The sequence below is a fragment of the Apteryx rowi genome, unplaced genomic scaffold, assembly GCF_003343035.1.
Source record: "Apteryx rowi isolate R43461 unplaced genomic scaffold, aptRow1 scaffold_27, whole genome shotgun sequence".
Classification (NCBI taxonomy): domain Eukaryota; kingdom Metazoa; phylum Chordata; class Aves; order Apterygiformes; family Apterygidae; genus Apteryx; species Apteryx rowi.
Window position 1 is genome coordinate 1,236,527 of NW_020449085.1, and position 14,995 is coordinate 1,251,521.

General features: G+C 67.9%; 1 protein-coding gene across 1 annotated transcript in view; it reads right to left on the reverse strand.

The window, feature by feature from the left end:
• Nucleotides 1-588: 588 nt before the first annotated feature.
• CELF6 (CUGBP Elav-like family member 6) overlaps nt 589-14,995 on the reverse strand; it is a 19,954-nt gene continuing 5,547 nt past the window's right edge. The window contains exons 2-12 of the mRNA XM_026068260.1: nt 9,742-9,790; nt 7,301-7,429; nt 7,111-7,190; nt 6,557-6,700; nt 6,160-6,304; nt 5,830-5,979; nt 5,509-5,571; nt 4,471-4,548; nt 3,952-4,095; nt 2,290-2,445; nt 589-672 (exon numbers count right to left, since the gene is read on the reverse strand). Coding sequence (XP_025924045.1) covers nt 2,318-2,445; nt 3,952-4,095; nt 4,471-4,548; nt 5,509-5,571; nt 5,830-5,979; nt 6,160-6,304; nt 6,557-6,700; nt 7,111-7,190; nt 7,301-7,429; nt 9,742-9,790 — 1,110 coding nt within the window. The 3' untranslated portion in view covers nt 589-672; nt 2,290-2,317. The remainder of the gene's footprint in view (nt 673-2,289; nt 2,446-3,951; nt 4,096-4,470; nt 4,549-5,508; nt 5,572-5,829; nt 5,980-6,159; nt 6,305-6,556; nt 6,701-7,110; nt 7,191-7,300; nt 7,430-9,741; nt 9,791-14,995) is intronic.

Here is a 14,995-nt window from a genome sequence, read left to right on the forward strand (position 1 = left end):
ATATATATATATATATACTTATTTATATATATCTTCTATAAGTCCAACATCCTTTTATCCTTTGATTTCTTTTTTTCCCTCAGCCAGGTGTGGAAAAAAAACAACACGATTTCTCTTTCCCTTTTCAAGCAAACGTCATCCAGGTGAAGCGCGTGAGCCTGGTCCGATCCCACCGGCTTTGGTTTATAATCCATTTGGAGCCTCCTTCCTCGTCCCTCCTCTGAAAGTTGTAGCAGCAAATGAGTGCTTTAATAAAAAATAATAATAATAAAAAAAAAAGGTAGGTCCCATCCTGGCGGCCGAGGTGCCCCAAGGCCTGGCGCTCCCGGGAATCGCAGCGCGCTCCCGGCGAGGGGCTCGGAAAGTCTCCGCCAACGGCCGCCGTCGCGTCTCTCTTCCTTCCGCTCTTCCTCGCTCTCTCTTTCTCGTCACGAGACAAACAAGACCGAGCCAAAAATCAAAAAAGAAAAGAAAAGGTACGACCAGAATGGCGCGCGCTCTCTTTCACATTTCTCCTCCTCCGTCGCGTCTCCTCCTCCTCCTCCTCCTCCTCCTCCTCCTCCTCCTCTTCCTCCTCCTCCTCCTCGATATGTTGCAAAGAAAGAGAGTTACAAGTTTGGATACTGCACTTGGGGAAGGGGGATACTCTTCATACACCGCAGGACGCCCAACCTGCAAGACAGCAAAGGGGCACGTTAGTGCGGGCTGCCCCGGGCTTGCAGGCGAAAAAGGGACAAAAATAAATAATAAATAAATATATATATATATATTTAGGATTTCTTGCATCCGAAGCTAAGCGACCCCTCCTGAACTCTTTGGAAAGAGCACCAGAGCTGGGGCGACCGGTCCGGGCTGCAAGCACTGCCCGTCGCCGCACGCGGTGAGACACGCACGGAGATCGGCAGGTGACCGCAGAGAGCGGGGAGAAGGGCGGAGGAAGAGGAGGAGGAGGAGGAGGAGGAGGAGGCTGGCGACGCGAGTGAGGCACTTAGGGTTTCGGCTTGTTAGGGAGTGACCGATTTTATCGGGGTCTCCCGTAAGGGCCAGGGTTTGCTCGGCAGCTCGGGGCCGTGGCGGAGGCGCGAGCGGCCGGGGCTGGTTGGGTGCAGAGACGGCGGCGGGGCCGGAGGAGACGAAACGCAAAGACAAGGTGAAGCGCTTTGACGGCGTCGGCGGAGGTCGGGCGCGCTTGGGGCCGCGGGGAAGGGGCCGCGCGCGGGTGACGTACGGCACGAACCGCCTTCTCTCCGGTGGCTTTTATAGCTCGTACGGACAGCTCCGACACCGGCCGAGGCTTCAAGGGGGGAGCCGAGCCTCCAAGGAGGCAACCGACAGCGCCCGGATCAGCGGCGCGAGAAGGACCTGGGAGCCCCAGCGCCCGCTCCGGCCCTTTCCGCGTCAAGCGGCCGAGACGAACGGCTCCCGACACCGCTCCGCGCCGGCCGGCTTTGGCCCCGTGCAGCAAGCGGCGGTGCGGGCGACCCCGGACCACCCGCTCGGCTCCTCACCCCGAGGAGCCCCCAAAACTCCCCAAAACTAGCTCCAAGGACCACCAGCGACAGTGACAGGGACGTCACCGCTCGGCTCGGCCTCGCGGGACGCAAACGTGAGGCTTCCGAGGCCCCTGCCGAAAGCGGCCGGCACCGTTCAGCCCCGCGGAGGCCACGGCACGCCGACCGTGGAGAGAGGCCGCGGTGGGGCACGGCGGCGCCTCGCAGCCCCCTTACCCGCATCCTGCGCATCCCCAAAAGCGGAAGGAGCCCAAAGCAGCTGCCGCTTTGGGGGTCTTTCCCGCAGAAACCGCATCCGCTGTCGCCAGTCCGTGAGCACCCTGGGGCGCTCCCGACTCCACGGACGCATCTACCGGGAGCGGAGACCCCAGCGCAGGCGCGGGGAGACTTCTGGCGAAAATCTGGCCCGAATAACCGCGGTCGGTTCACAGCCGCCCCGCGGCCCCGTGCCCACGGGCAGCCCCTCGCACCCAGCACCGCCCGGGCGCTTCCAGCCCCCCGATCCCAACCTTTCCGGGTCCCTCCGGCCCTGAAATTCAGACCCAAACGGCCCGAGGCGCCACGGGGGACCTCCGCGGAGCGGGAAGGTGGCACTGGGGAGCTGACGGAGCGAGGGGAAGGGGCACGGGCGGCCTTCGTCCCCCCGGGACCGGGGACCCGCCAGCGCGGCGCGCGTCCCACCCGGGCTCGCCGCACCCGGGACGCCCCACGCCGGGGGCAGCGGCGGGCGGCGAGGAAGCACCCGCGCCCCGAGCGGAACCCCGCGTCCCCCCCTTACCTCTTTGCAGGGCCGGGGCGAGCAGGGGTCAGTAGGGTCTGTTAGCGTCTTTTGGCCGCTTTAGCTGGACTTTTAGCCTCTTCATGCCGATCTGGAAGCCGTTCATGGCCTGAATGGCCGCCTGAGCGCTCGCTGGATTGTCAAAACTGACGAAACCTGGGGGCGAGGGACAGGGGGGCGGAGGAGGAAGGACGCAGGCCGTCACCCAGAGCGCCACCGGGTCCCGCGACCGCGCGCCAAGCGCCTGCCAGCTGCCACCGCCGGCCCCGCCTCTGCCGCCGGGGAGAGGGTGCCAAGCGCTCCTGCAACCGGGCGCGATCTTGGCACTCACGGGGCTGTGTCACCGGTGCCGAGGTGCACGGGGCGTTGGGGACGTCACCGCTGCCTCCCCATGCCCGGGCGGCCAGGGAGCGGCCAAGGGTGCCGTTGCTGAGGTCCCCGAGGGAGAAGAGGAAAGGGGGAGGAAGGCTGCCAGGGGTGGCAGCATCTGAGACATGAAGGACACCAAGGTGGCAGGTCCTTGGGGTAACAGTGCAGCCCAGAATGGCAGGGCACAGAGGTGACAGAGCCTGCGGGGACAGCAGGGTGAGGGGGTCTGCGGGGACACCAGGGTGACGAGGTCCTTGGGCCCGGAGCATGACGGTGGTGGTGGCAGCGCTGCTTGGCCACGCAAGCAGAGCAGATGTGGCCGTCTGCCACGGCTGGTGGTGGCATGGGAGGCCGCGAGGGCGGGCGCCTCGGGCTGAGGACATGGGGACGACGTAAAACCGGGTAGTGCACGTGCGAGTCCCTGCGTCCCGGCACAGGCGGTGAAGGGGCATCTTGCCGCTGGCTGCAACTCCCAGACGGCATGGATGGGATGAGCCAGGCTCCTCTCAGAGGCGCCAGAGACAGCGCGGCCAGGAAAAGTCCAGTTAAATACAAGGAAAAAATTCTGCGCCGCCCAGGAGGTCAGACCGCGGCTGGGACGGCCACGGGTGCCGCGCCGGTCGAGCGGACGTGCGCTCGTCCAGGCTTCGGGGTGTCGCTCAGCCGGTGGCAGCAGTGGCAGGGTGGCCCTGGTGCCAGTGCAGCGCACTGATTTACCTCCGCTGACGGCTTCCCCACTTGCACCCGGGCGCGCGCCCGCGTGGGTGCCCTCGCCCTGGCGCACAGCTCAGCCAGGCGCTCCGACGGCAAAGGTTTCCGTGCGCCAGGCACAAACCACCGGACCTGACTGCAGCGAGACCTCGGCCCTGCGGGCAGCCTTTCACGGGGACGTGGGCTCAGGTCCCCAAACCGGGCTCTGCAAGACGGTCGCTGCCGCACCGCCCTGCTGCTCACGGACCCGGCACGCGGGACCTTGCAGAGTCACCGCGCCCCCTGCAAAGCCTGAGCATGGTGGGGGTTTTCTGGGGGGGGTGTGGAGAGAGGTGGGGTGACCCGAAAGGAGGAAGCCACCGGTGGGACCCGTCACCAGCTTTCCTCTGCTAGCGCTCTGCCGTCAAACCCTTCTCATCCCGGCAAAGCCCAGCTACAAAAACCCAGCGTGATTTTTCCTACCGACAGCACGCTGTTAGCTCCCATTTAGCAGCTCTCCTTAGCAAAGCAGAGCAGAGTGACGGGGGGGACGGGCCGGACCCCAAGCCCGGGGCGAGGGGGGAGCCGCGCGCCGGCGCTTACCAAAGCATTTACTCTGGTTGGTGGCACGGTCCACAAAGACTTTGGCAGAGATGACGTTGCCGAAAGGCAAAAACATCTGCGTGAGCTCCGCATCCCCGAATTCCTGGGGCAGGTGATAAATAAACAGGTTACAGCCTTCGGGACCTGGGGGACACACAAAGGACAGCCACACATCAGCCAAGAGGCCACCTGCGCCTTCCTCCTCCTCTTCCTCCTCCGGCGCCGGCGGCGAGCTGGGCCTCGGCTCCGTCCGTGCAAAACGCCCAATCCAGCCAAACGCCGCTGGCAAATCCTCTCCTCCCGGCACGGGGCCGCTTTCCGCAAGGCCTCCGCTCACTTACTGGAGATACGGATTTGGGGGAATTTCCTTTCAGACGACCGAACGCGCACGCTGCCTCGCCAGCCGGGGAACAGGCTGCCAGAGCCCCCTTCTCTCGCTGTCGGCCCGCGACGCTCGGGGGCCGCCGGGAGAGCGGGGCGAGCAGCGCCGCGAGCTGCGGGGCGCCCCGGCACCCTTACCTTCTCGCTGCTGCTGCGGGATGATGGGCGCTTGCTGGGGGAAGGCTTGGCTGATGGGTGCGTAGGCGGTGGGATATGCTGCTGGAACAGAGAAACGCCGCGGTGAGACCCCGGCGCCCGCCCGCCCGCCGCCCCCGGGGCCGCCCTCGCTGGGTGCCGCTCGCACCCCGGCTCCCCGCGAAACCGCTTTGGAGCTGGCTGCCACGTGGTGGGGGTTTTTTTCCATGTGGAAAAACTGGGCACAAAATCCGCATTTTTGGGGGGAAGCAGGGATGCTGAAATCTTTCTCTGCGGCAACGCCACTGGCCTCCGGGCAAAGGGTCCGGCGTGAGCGATTGCAGAGCCCGCTCTGTCCCCAGGTCGGCTGACGGTGGTGCACGGGCGGCCCGGGTGATGAAACTGCCGGGAAGGACGGAGGCGCCGGACCCCATCCCGCTAGCCTTGCCTGGCTCAAAGCTAAGCACGGGCTCCCTCCATCGTCAGCAGAGAGGCACCGCCGAGGGGAGTCGCGCAGTCTGCAGAGGGGCGCGGGGTCAGCTTCCCTCCGGCAGTGGCCCTCTCCTCCGGGGACGGAGCAGAGCGGAGGTACCCGGCCGGCAGAGCCAGCGCTGCATCCACGCAGTGACTCCCATCGATGCAGCGAACTACAAACCACTGCCGAATACGGCTATCTCCCTGCCCAGGCGCTCGGGCCACACGCAACAAATCCAAGCTGGTGTTTGGGTAGAAAGCCAGCACTTTTGGTTGAAAAAAAATTATAATCTGTGATCGAAAACTTAATTTTCTGTTGAAAATCGCTGTTAGCGCTCCTAATTAAATTCGGCTCGGCATAACTCCACAGCACACTCCGATTCCCTTCCCGAGCAACAGGGCGAGGGACAGAGCTGGCCACGTCCCCTTGGAGAGACGTGAGCGTCCCTCCCAGGCATCCCCCCTCCCCGGCGGCTCCTCGTTTCGCCTCGAAGCCCTGCGACGGCGGGAGCGGAGGCAGAGCAGAGGACAGGGCCGGGGGGAGAAGCGCAAAGCGAAGTCGGAGACCTGCGTAGTGCTGCATGCCCGCGTAGGCTTGCTGGAGGGGGTCGGCCACCGTGGGGCTTTGAGCTGGGAAGAGAAAAGAAGGAAGAGCGAATAAGCAAGAGAGACGCAGAGGATGAGCAGCTCTGTATCCCGCCGGAGGTGCGCGCCAAGCGCGTGCGTCCTCTGCGCTCGTTCGGGTCAACGCGCACGGCACGGGCCAAGCAGAAGCTTTCCGCGTGCGCGCCCGCCTCGGGACGCCCGCCCAGCGGCCGGCACCGCGGCTGGGCCCCCCCGCGAGGGGCATTTCCGCCCCGCAGCCCTGCCCGGGTGCCCGGCGCCCACCTGGGTACGGGTGGATGCCATTGGTGTAGATGGTCTCGGAGGCGGGCTGCCCGTTGGTCTGCGGCGGCAGCGGGCTGAAGCCGTTCACCCCGAGCGGCGTGGCGATGCTGGGCACGGGCGCCGTGCTGATGCCGGGCGGCGTGCTCGTCCCTGCGGGCCGGGCGGGGGGCGTCAGCGGCGGCTCCCCGCGGCGGCCGAGGAGGACGAGAACGAGGAGGAGGAGGAGGAGGAGGAGGAGGAGCGGGGGCGGCCACCCCCCCCCACCCCGGCAGACGGCTCCGCGGCGCGTCCTGCCCTCCCCGGCGGCCGAAGGGCCCCGCTGCCACATACCTGACGACGGAGTCAGGGGGGCGGCCACGAGCCCGCTGACGTTGAAGGCGGCCATTTGCTGCATCTGGGCGGCGGCGATGGCGGCCATGGGGTTGAGGCAGGTGCCCTGCGCCGCGGCCATCAGGGCCGCCTGCTGCTGCATTATCTTGAGGGAAGAAAGGGCGAAAAAGGGGGCAGACGCAGCGAGAGGCGGGGAAGAGGGGGGAGAGGAAGAACGAATTAACATCTCCCCTTCGCACCCGGGGCTCGGAGCGAGGACCGTTGCCGCCGCACCGGGGCCTGGACGAGGATAGCGAAGGCGAGGGGACGCCAATGCAGGCGCGGTGACGCGGTCCTTGGTGCCCAGCACGCTCCCCGCCAGCCCCCGCGCGCGTGCCGGCCCGGCAGCACCCCGTACCGCTTGCGTGTAGGCCCCGTAGGCGCCGAACTGGATGGTCATGGGGTTGAAGATGCCCAGCTGCCCGGCCATCTGGTGCATGCGCCGCAGGGTCCGCTCCTTGTCCGTGTCGGCAAACTTCACCACCAGGCTGGACGAGGCGCCCTGCGAGACGGGGCCGGAAGGGCTGACGGCGGCGCCGAAACCGCCGTGCGCTCCCGGCAGTGCCCCGGCCTGGTCGGACACGGCCTCCCGGACACCGGGCTGTCGGAGCAGCCGGCGCTCGGTCTGATTAGAGCCGTCTTCCCCCAGGGCGGCTGCCCCTCCGCCTCCCTTTCCCTTCCGCCTCGTTCGCGGTTTCGGCCTTCGCCGGTAATTAAGCGGCAACTTGCCGCGGCCGGCGGGCGAACTAGCCCGTCCCTCCGAGGAGAGGGGGGTCCACGGGGGGATTCGGACAAGCTGGGTTCAGATCCGATTAGCCGGAGGGTGGAATTCGCCGGGGACGGGATTAGGGGGAGGGCAGGAGGCTGCAGGCACGCGGCTCCGGAGGCTGCGGCCGGCCGGCCGGCGCTTACCGGCATGGTTTGGCTGCCGTGGAGACTGTTGATGGCAGCCTGCGCCTCGCCGTGGCTTCCGTATTTCACGAAGGCACATCCTGCGGGGGAGAGGGGCGCGTGGCCGCGGCGGCACCGGGGAGGCACCGCGCCGTGCCGCGCTGTGCCGTGCCGCGCCGTGCCGCCGCGCCGCCCGGCCCCCAGCGCCCACCTTTGCTGGCTCCGTCGGGTCCCCGGAGGATGGTGCACTCCTCGATCTGCCCGAAGGGCTCGAAGAGCCGCCGCACGTCGTCCTCGCTCTGCTGCTTCCCCAGCATCCCCACGAAGAGCTTCCTGTCTTCTGGAAAGCAACCACGGCTCGTCGGCGAGCGGCCCCCGCCGCCCCCCGCCACGCGGCGGCGACTCTCGTCTCTCCAGCGCGGCCACCCCAGGGACGCCGGGTGCTGCCGGCCTGCGCGGCACCGGCCGCCGCGCTCGCGCCGTCGGAATAACCCGCAGCCTCCAGCCGCGCCGGGGGGCCATAAATAACCCAAACACGGGAGAAGGGCGAGTAAATAATGAGAATTTCACGATCATTGCCAGCATCCGTCTTGCGCGGCCACGTGCTCCCGCCGCCTGCTAATGGCGTTTGACAAAGAAAACGAGGTGCCCTGTCAGCGCGCCGCCGGGGAAATAAATAAATAACGGCGGGAGACGAGTCATGCCCTGTCCGTAAAGGTACCGCGAAAATTAGTCACGGGCCCAGGGCCGGCGCGTGCTCCGGTTCCACGTGAACCGTCTCCCGCCTGGGCTCGGTGGCGGTGGTGGCGGCATCCCCCGGGCCGGGCGCCGGGGCTCGCCGCAGCTCTTGCCCATCGATTTTTAATCCCTCACCAATTACGTTCGGTGAGCGAGTAATTTATGTGCTGGGTCCCTGCGGGACGGGCYCGCACCAGCCGCGTCGTGTTTAATAACCGCGTCTCGCTTTGAACACGCGGATATTTACCCCCGCCAGAGGGATTTAACGCACCCRGCTGTCACGCCGAGGATGCGCGGCCGCCGCCAGGCTCCTCTGCGCGGCCCCGGCCACAGGGATGTGCCGGCGGCTCCCGTCTGGCCGCCCCCAGCCCGACTCCTCACCCCCGCGTCCCCCCCACTTTGCCCAGGGGACGCCCCGAGCCGGATGGCTGCGGGACCCAACGGCCCTGCTCGGAGGTGTGCAGCTTCGCCGGCACCGATCCCGGCCGTGGCTGCAGGCCTCACTGGTGTTACGAGAGGCACCAGGCCTCACACCCCTGCCTGGGAAGGGGCAGCAGGCTTGAAACACCCCTGCGTGGTTTCGGCTCTGCCACAGCACCAACACGGAGGGCGGGAGCCACACAGCGGCTCCGYGGCGCCTGTCCCTGCTCGGGTCCCCGAGCACCCGCCGGGGGAGCGCGGGCCGGGCTGAGCCCCGTGCTGTCGCTCACCGCCTTTCCCAGGCATCGAGCGAGCGTCCCTGCGCGGCAGGAGAAGAGGGATGACGGGCGCCTGCCCCCCCCAGCTGGCGCAGAGCCCCGAGAAATCCCTGGCAAAATCCCTGCAGAGCACCAGGAGCAGAGCCCCGGCCCGGGCACCGCAAGYGGGGGGCGGCCGCACGGGGAGCAGAGCTCCCGGCTCCCGCAGCCCCCGGCGCGGCCGAGAGGGACGAGGACCGCGGGGGCTCGTGCGTCCCATGGGAGGGCCAGATCCGGTCAGTCGGGGCCTGGCCATTTCTGCTCCCGGCCCAGGGATCGTGCCCATTTTGGCAGTACCCAGGGGGAGGCCGGCGCGTGGCCCCTGCGAGCGGCGGCACCAGCCGGGGTGCCTGCGCCCGGCAGCACCCTGCGGGCTGCAAACCTCGGCGGCGAGCTTGGGGGGAGCGTTTAGCTTCGAGGAGGGCTTGCAAGGCCACAGGGAAAAGTCACGTTGGCGACATGCTGGCTGGCTGACGTTCGGAGCGAGAAAAGGCCGTGTTTTATAGAGTCTGGCTCGGACCGTAAATCACACGCTGCATCCAAGCCCTGCAGGCCYGGCAGGCCCGGCTGTGCTGCCGGCGCGGCCCGGTGCCGGCTCCCCGCGCCCCAGCTCTGCCGGGGTCACTTCTGCCCTTCCCAGCGCGCCTCCGAGCGGGTAATTTAGCCGTCGGAAGATGAAGGGGCTGTCAAGCCCGGCGCTCCGGCGCTCTTCCCAGCATGACATCAGGACATTTATTGCTTGTCTTGTTCCTGGCCTGCCGGGCGGCGAGAGCAGAGATCTTGTTTGCTTTTAGATCTGGTTTGGACGCTAGCGGCAAAGCCAGTTCCTTCCGCGGGTGTCTCTGCAAACAAACCTGCCCGCGGCAGCYGCGCCGGTGGCCGCCCGGGGGGACAAACATCGCCAGCCCCGCCACAACTCTCCGTGCGCGGGGCCGTAGGGCAGCTCGGGGGGTGCTGGGCACAGCGGCATCACAGCCCTCGCCTGCTCCGTGTGCCCGGGGCTCATCTGYCACCGCTGTGGCATGTCCCCAACCCTTCCTGCCTTTGCAGCATCACAGCGCAGGACTCGCTGCGCTGTCCGTCCCCAGCATCCACGGTCCCCTCCACCCCCCGGGCCCCCCGRGACGGTGCCATCACCCCCTGGCCACGCAGAGGCAAGCCAGCCGGGRGTACCTACCTCCTCGGCCCTCGCTATCCGCTGGCTTCACCTGGATGGGGCGGTTCATCTGCAAAACACAACCGGGAGCGGGCCGTTAGCGGTGGGTACCGTGGCCTGCTGGCCACCGCAGACCCCTTCCATGGGGAAGCACTAATCCAGGCCACGATTTGGCACCTGCCTGGCACACAGATGGGAAGAGGCAGGGAGAAGCCGGCTCCCCCAGCACGGTCACCTGCAAGAAGAGGCCTGGATTTCCTGCTCACACCGGACCGGGCTCTGAGACCCTGGCAGTGCCACCGGGAATGTCCCTGCTTGGGGGGGGCGAGGGGCTGGGGACAGGGCACGAGCCGGCCTAGGGTCCGGCGCCTGCCAATCCATCTTGCTAATAGAGCGGCGTATTAGGAGAAGCCACTGATGCCATTTGACGGCTATTACGGTCAATTAAAGCTCCGCCGCTCGTCACGCCGCCAGCCGGCCGGTAAAGCCRAGGCACTGGGAGAACCGGGAGAGGCCGGTGGCGGAGCGCGGCAGGCGTCTGCGGGACCGCCGGTGCCGGCCTTGGCCGCGCGCCCGTTTTCCTCGACTGCAAAGGACTGCAGAGGAGGCAGCGGCGCTGAGCGGGCGCCCCCGGGCTCCCGCAGCCCCCCTGGCCRCGCCGCGGCCGCACGCGCAGGGCGCCGCGGCCCCCACCGGGGACACGCACGCACACCCGGCTGCGGGCCGCACACGCTGCAGGCGCGGACGCTGCGCTCCGCCAGCCCGGTGCCCCGCCRAGCAATTCCTCCTTTCATCCCTTCTTCTCCCCCCCTCCTTCCTCCTTCCTCAAAGCGCCGCAATTACGGCGGTTGCCACGGCAACAGGCGTGTTCCCCCCGCGTCGCCGCGGAGCCGGGCCGTGTGCTCGAGAGGGTCGCCACGGCGACGGCGAGCCGTCACGCGTGACGGGCTGGGGAGCGGGCGGCCGCGGGGCACACGCGTGTGAGCCCACTCGGGGCCGACGGGCACGCACCACCACGCACGTGTCACACGGACGCACCGCCTGCACACGCATAGTTCGGCTGTACCGCACAGCCAGACAGGCAACACGCACCCGGCTGTGCCCCGCGCGGGTGTAGCGCCCGCATGTGGCTGCACCACCACCGCACGCGGGCACAGCCGGCAGGTAGAGCAAGCACACGCACAGGCGGATGGCTACACCCCGGAGACAGCCGCCGCCGGAGCGGCACACACGTGTGCACCGCCGTCCCCCACGCACGGACGCCCGCGCACCCCGGGAATGAAACCGCCCGGCACGCGGCGGCTCGGCCCCCCCCCGGGCGGAGCGCTGGGTGCCGCGGGGGGGGACACACTGCCAGCCTCGGCAGCGCTAACGAAGAGGAGGGCTAACGAAGAGGAGGGAGGTTTCCACAGCAACCACCTCGTCTCCAGGGAAACGCGGGGAAGAAACGTCGGCGAGAGCCAGGGATGCTCCGAGGGCGCCGCGGCGGGGTGCCGGGGGTGGCGGGGGCACCCCGGGGGCGGGCGGGTGCCCCCGGCCATGGGTGCACGGGCACGCGGGCGCCCGGGGCAGGACACGGCCCCGGATGGGTGCGGGGACGGGGCCGCGCACGGGGTGTCCTGGGGGGGCACCCACCGCCCCCACAGCGACGGGGGGTCCCCGAACGGCTGCTCCGCCCCCCGCAGGATCCGGCCCGCTCCAGGCCCCGGGGCTGAGCGCGGCCCCCGGCACCCGCTGTCCCTCCGGGGAGCCGCCGGCCGCCGCCGGCACGTGGCAGCGGGGGGGGGGGGAGGCCGCTTTCGGGAGGGGGGACGGGCGCTGCCCCCTCGCCGAGCCGCCAATCACCCTTACGAGCGCGACGGCCTCCGATGGGATATATTTCCCGTGCCCGACGCTATACGCTTAACGTAATAAAAACCCAGCGCCGGTGCTTTAGAATAACATTTACGGAGCCGCAGAACGTCAGCTTGATGCGTCTCTCTCCTTCGCTCGCCCGTTATTAAACCGTATCGATTCTCCGGGGCCGCCTGATGTTTATAAATGTCAGGCCGCGGGGACCGACTAACCTGCCCGGGGGCCGCCGCCGCCCTCGGTTCCCCCCCCCCAGCACGGGGCTTTCACCGCCACCGGCWTCGCCCCGGCCCCCGCGGCCCCTTGCCATGGCGCTGTGCGAGCCCCCTCCCCGGCGGCAGCCCCCCAGGCCGGACTCTGGGGACAACCGGGCCCTCCTGCCCCCCTGCGCCCGCCTGTCCTGCACGGCCCGTCCCCACGACGGCCCTCCGTGCACCCCTCCGAAACAGCCATGCTCCCATCCCAACACCCACACAGCCACCCCTCCATCCATGCCCCCAACACCCATCCAGCCATGCCCCCATCCCAACACCCACACAACCACCCCTCCAGCCATGCACCCATCCCAACACCCACACAACCACACCCTGAACACCCAGCCATCCATTCACCCTTCCATCCAACCCCTAACCCCCATCCTCCCATCCATTCACCCCTAACACCCATCCATCCATCCCCAACGCCCATCCATCCCTGCCCCTAACACCCATGCAGCCACCTATCCATCCACCTCTCCTAACACCCATCCATCCCTTCACCCACCCATCGCCCAACACCCAAATAACCGTCCATCCCTCCCTCCACACCTACACAACCATCCATCCATCACCCTAACTCCCATCCATCCCTCTAACACCTACCCATCCATCCCCCGTCCCCAACACCCATCTATTCACCCATCCACCCCGCAGCACCCATCCATCCTCCAACACCTGTCTATTCGCCTCCATAGCACCCATCCCTCCACCCCCATAGCACCCACGCATCCACCCCCGTGTCCCCCAACACGCATTCCTCCATCCCCCAGCACCTACAGCCCCATCCGTCCGTCTGTCCACTCTCCCACCGCGTTACCAACGCACCCTCATCCCTCCTTCCCTACCTCCCCCATGTTCCTGCCCTACGTCGCCCCAGCCCYGTCCCTGCGCACCCCAAGGACGCACCGACGCACCTGGGAGACCCCGACTGGGGTGTCCCAGCACCCCGCTCTCCTGCCAGGCACTGACACCCATGGGTGCAACCCATGGCCAAACTCTCCCCGCCGTGGGACCCGCTGGAGATAACAGGGCCAGGACCGCCTGACCACCTCCCAGGGAGAGGTGCCGTGTGGACTCTCTGATGTCTGCAATGGGGCTGGGCTCACCCCACAGCTGGAGGCCCATGGTGGCCCCTCTCTCCCCCATGCTGGAAGCCCTTTGAGACCGCGCCGTGCCGTCAAACACGGCCGGAGCCAAGACACGTGCTCGCTTGAGAAACCCGGCTAGAACCCAAGCTGGAAGGGGCCTCTTTGGCCCAGGTTTTGCAGCTCTTGCCACCAGAATTACTTTGCCGCCTTGGCGCCGCTCCACACGCCACGTCCCCACCACGCTTTCCCCTGGCAGCCAGCAAAAGCCACACGCCGGCTGGCCGCGTCCCGCCGTCCCGTGCGTGCAGGGGAGGACACGCGGGGAAGGTGGCAGCAGGCAGGGGGTCRTGGCCCGGCCCAGCCGCACGCTGCYGCAAATTCGGGACCACACCAGCTCTGGGGAGAGTTGGCCCGAAGGCTGCTTGGCCTGCAATAAATCCCTGCGCCCCACTCCCCGGGGCCGGATGGGGTCCCGGCTATCGCCCCGCCGCGCTTCTTCCTCCCGGGTCTCGCCCTCTTCCTCGGCGGTGCCGAAAATACGCCACGCATACGAATCGCCGGCGGTTCGCGCCCGCCMGAGACGGAGGCGCCGGGTGACGCTCGAGCAGCGGGTGCCCGCAAGAGCCCTGCTCCCACCGCCAGCGCCGTGGGTCGGGGTGTCCCCAGTGGGGGCTGCTGCCGGCCCCCCACACAGATGCACCGCCRGCACCCAGCTACTGTAGTGGAGTCAGCCAACAGCCGGAGCGGGGAGACAGCTGCTCGGGTACAGGCAGCCATCTGCCGTGGGAACAGCCTGCTGGAGACCCCAGCAGTCGTGGGCAAAAGCGGGTACCTGTCCTGGGGGGCACAGCCAGCCTGGGTACAGCCGCACAGCCTGTGCACACTGCTGCGCAGCGCCCCAGCACACCCCCATGCACAACTACACACCTGCCCTAGCACACCCCCGTGCACAACCGCACAGCTACGCACAGCTGCACGCTTGCACCAGCACAGCCCCACGCACAGCCATACATCAGTCCCAGCACACCCCCAGCACAACCGCACACCCACGCACAGCCGCACACCTGCCCCACGCCCTTCCCAGCACAATCGCACGCCCACGTGTGCAGCCACACACCTGCCTCAGCACAACCGCACAGCCAGCCCAGAACACCCCCACCGCACACCCACACCCACTCCCCAACACAGCCCCATGCACAACCGCACACAGCCACGCCCCTACACCAGCACCTCTACAGTCAGCCAGACACCCCTGCACAGCCACACAACCCCAGCCCAGCATCCCCATGGACAACCACGCTTGCACAGCCGCGCACCCACGCACCACCACCCGCCTCCGCACACCTGCTCGCCCACCCAACACCTGCGCGCGAGCCTCCGACCCACAGCACGCTCCACGTGGCTGCAGGCGCCGCACGCCCGCGGGCACGCACCCCGCGCGGCGCACAGGCGTGAGCGCACACGCGCGGCCATCCCGCTGGGCACCCCCTGCCTCAGTTTCCCCATTGCTGGAGGGGCCGCACAGCCCCCCGCACCGCCGCAGCCCCCAGCCAGCCTGCACCCCGCACACGCACGCACGCTCCTCTCCCCCTGAACCTGCGTGTGCACACGCTCCCCGCCATCACGCCCCGGGGTGCAAACACCCCTACGCCCCCCCCAGCGCAAACACCCCCCGCACCTGGCATCTGCCTACCAGCCCCGGTGCGTGCGTGCACACACGTGCACACACACCGCCACCGGCACACTTGCACACCCACCCCCCTGGGTGCAAACACCCCCCCACCAACACACTTCTACCCACACGCCCAGGCCCAGGGGGCAACAAAAATGCACCCCCCAGCACCCCACCACACGCACCATCTGGGGCAGGTGCACATCCCCTTGCACACCTGCAACCCCAGGGTGCAAACGCACACGCACACTCGGCCCCAACGCACCCGTACCCTGGCCCCAGGGTGCAACACCCCGTCAGCCACAGCCACACGCAGACCCCATCCCTGGGTGCAAATATTCCCCCCTTGCCAGCGCCCCAACCTGGGTGCAAATACCCCCCCCCCAGCACACACGTACACCCACCAT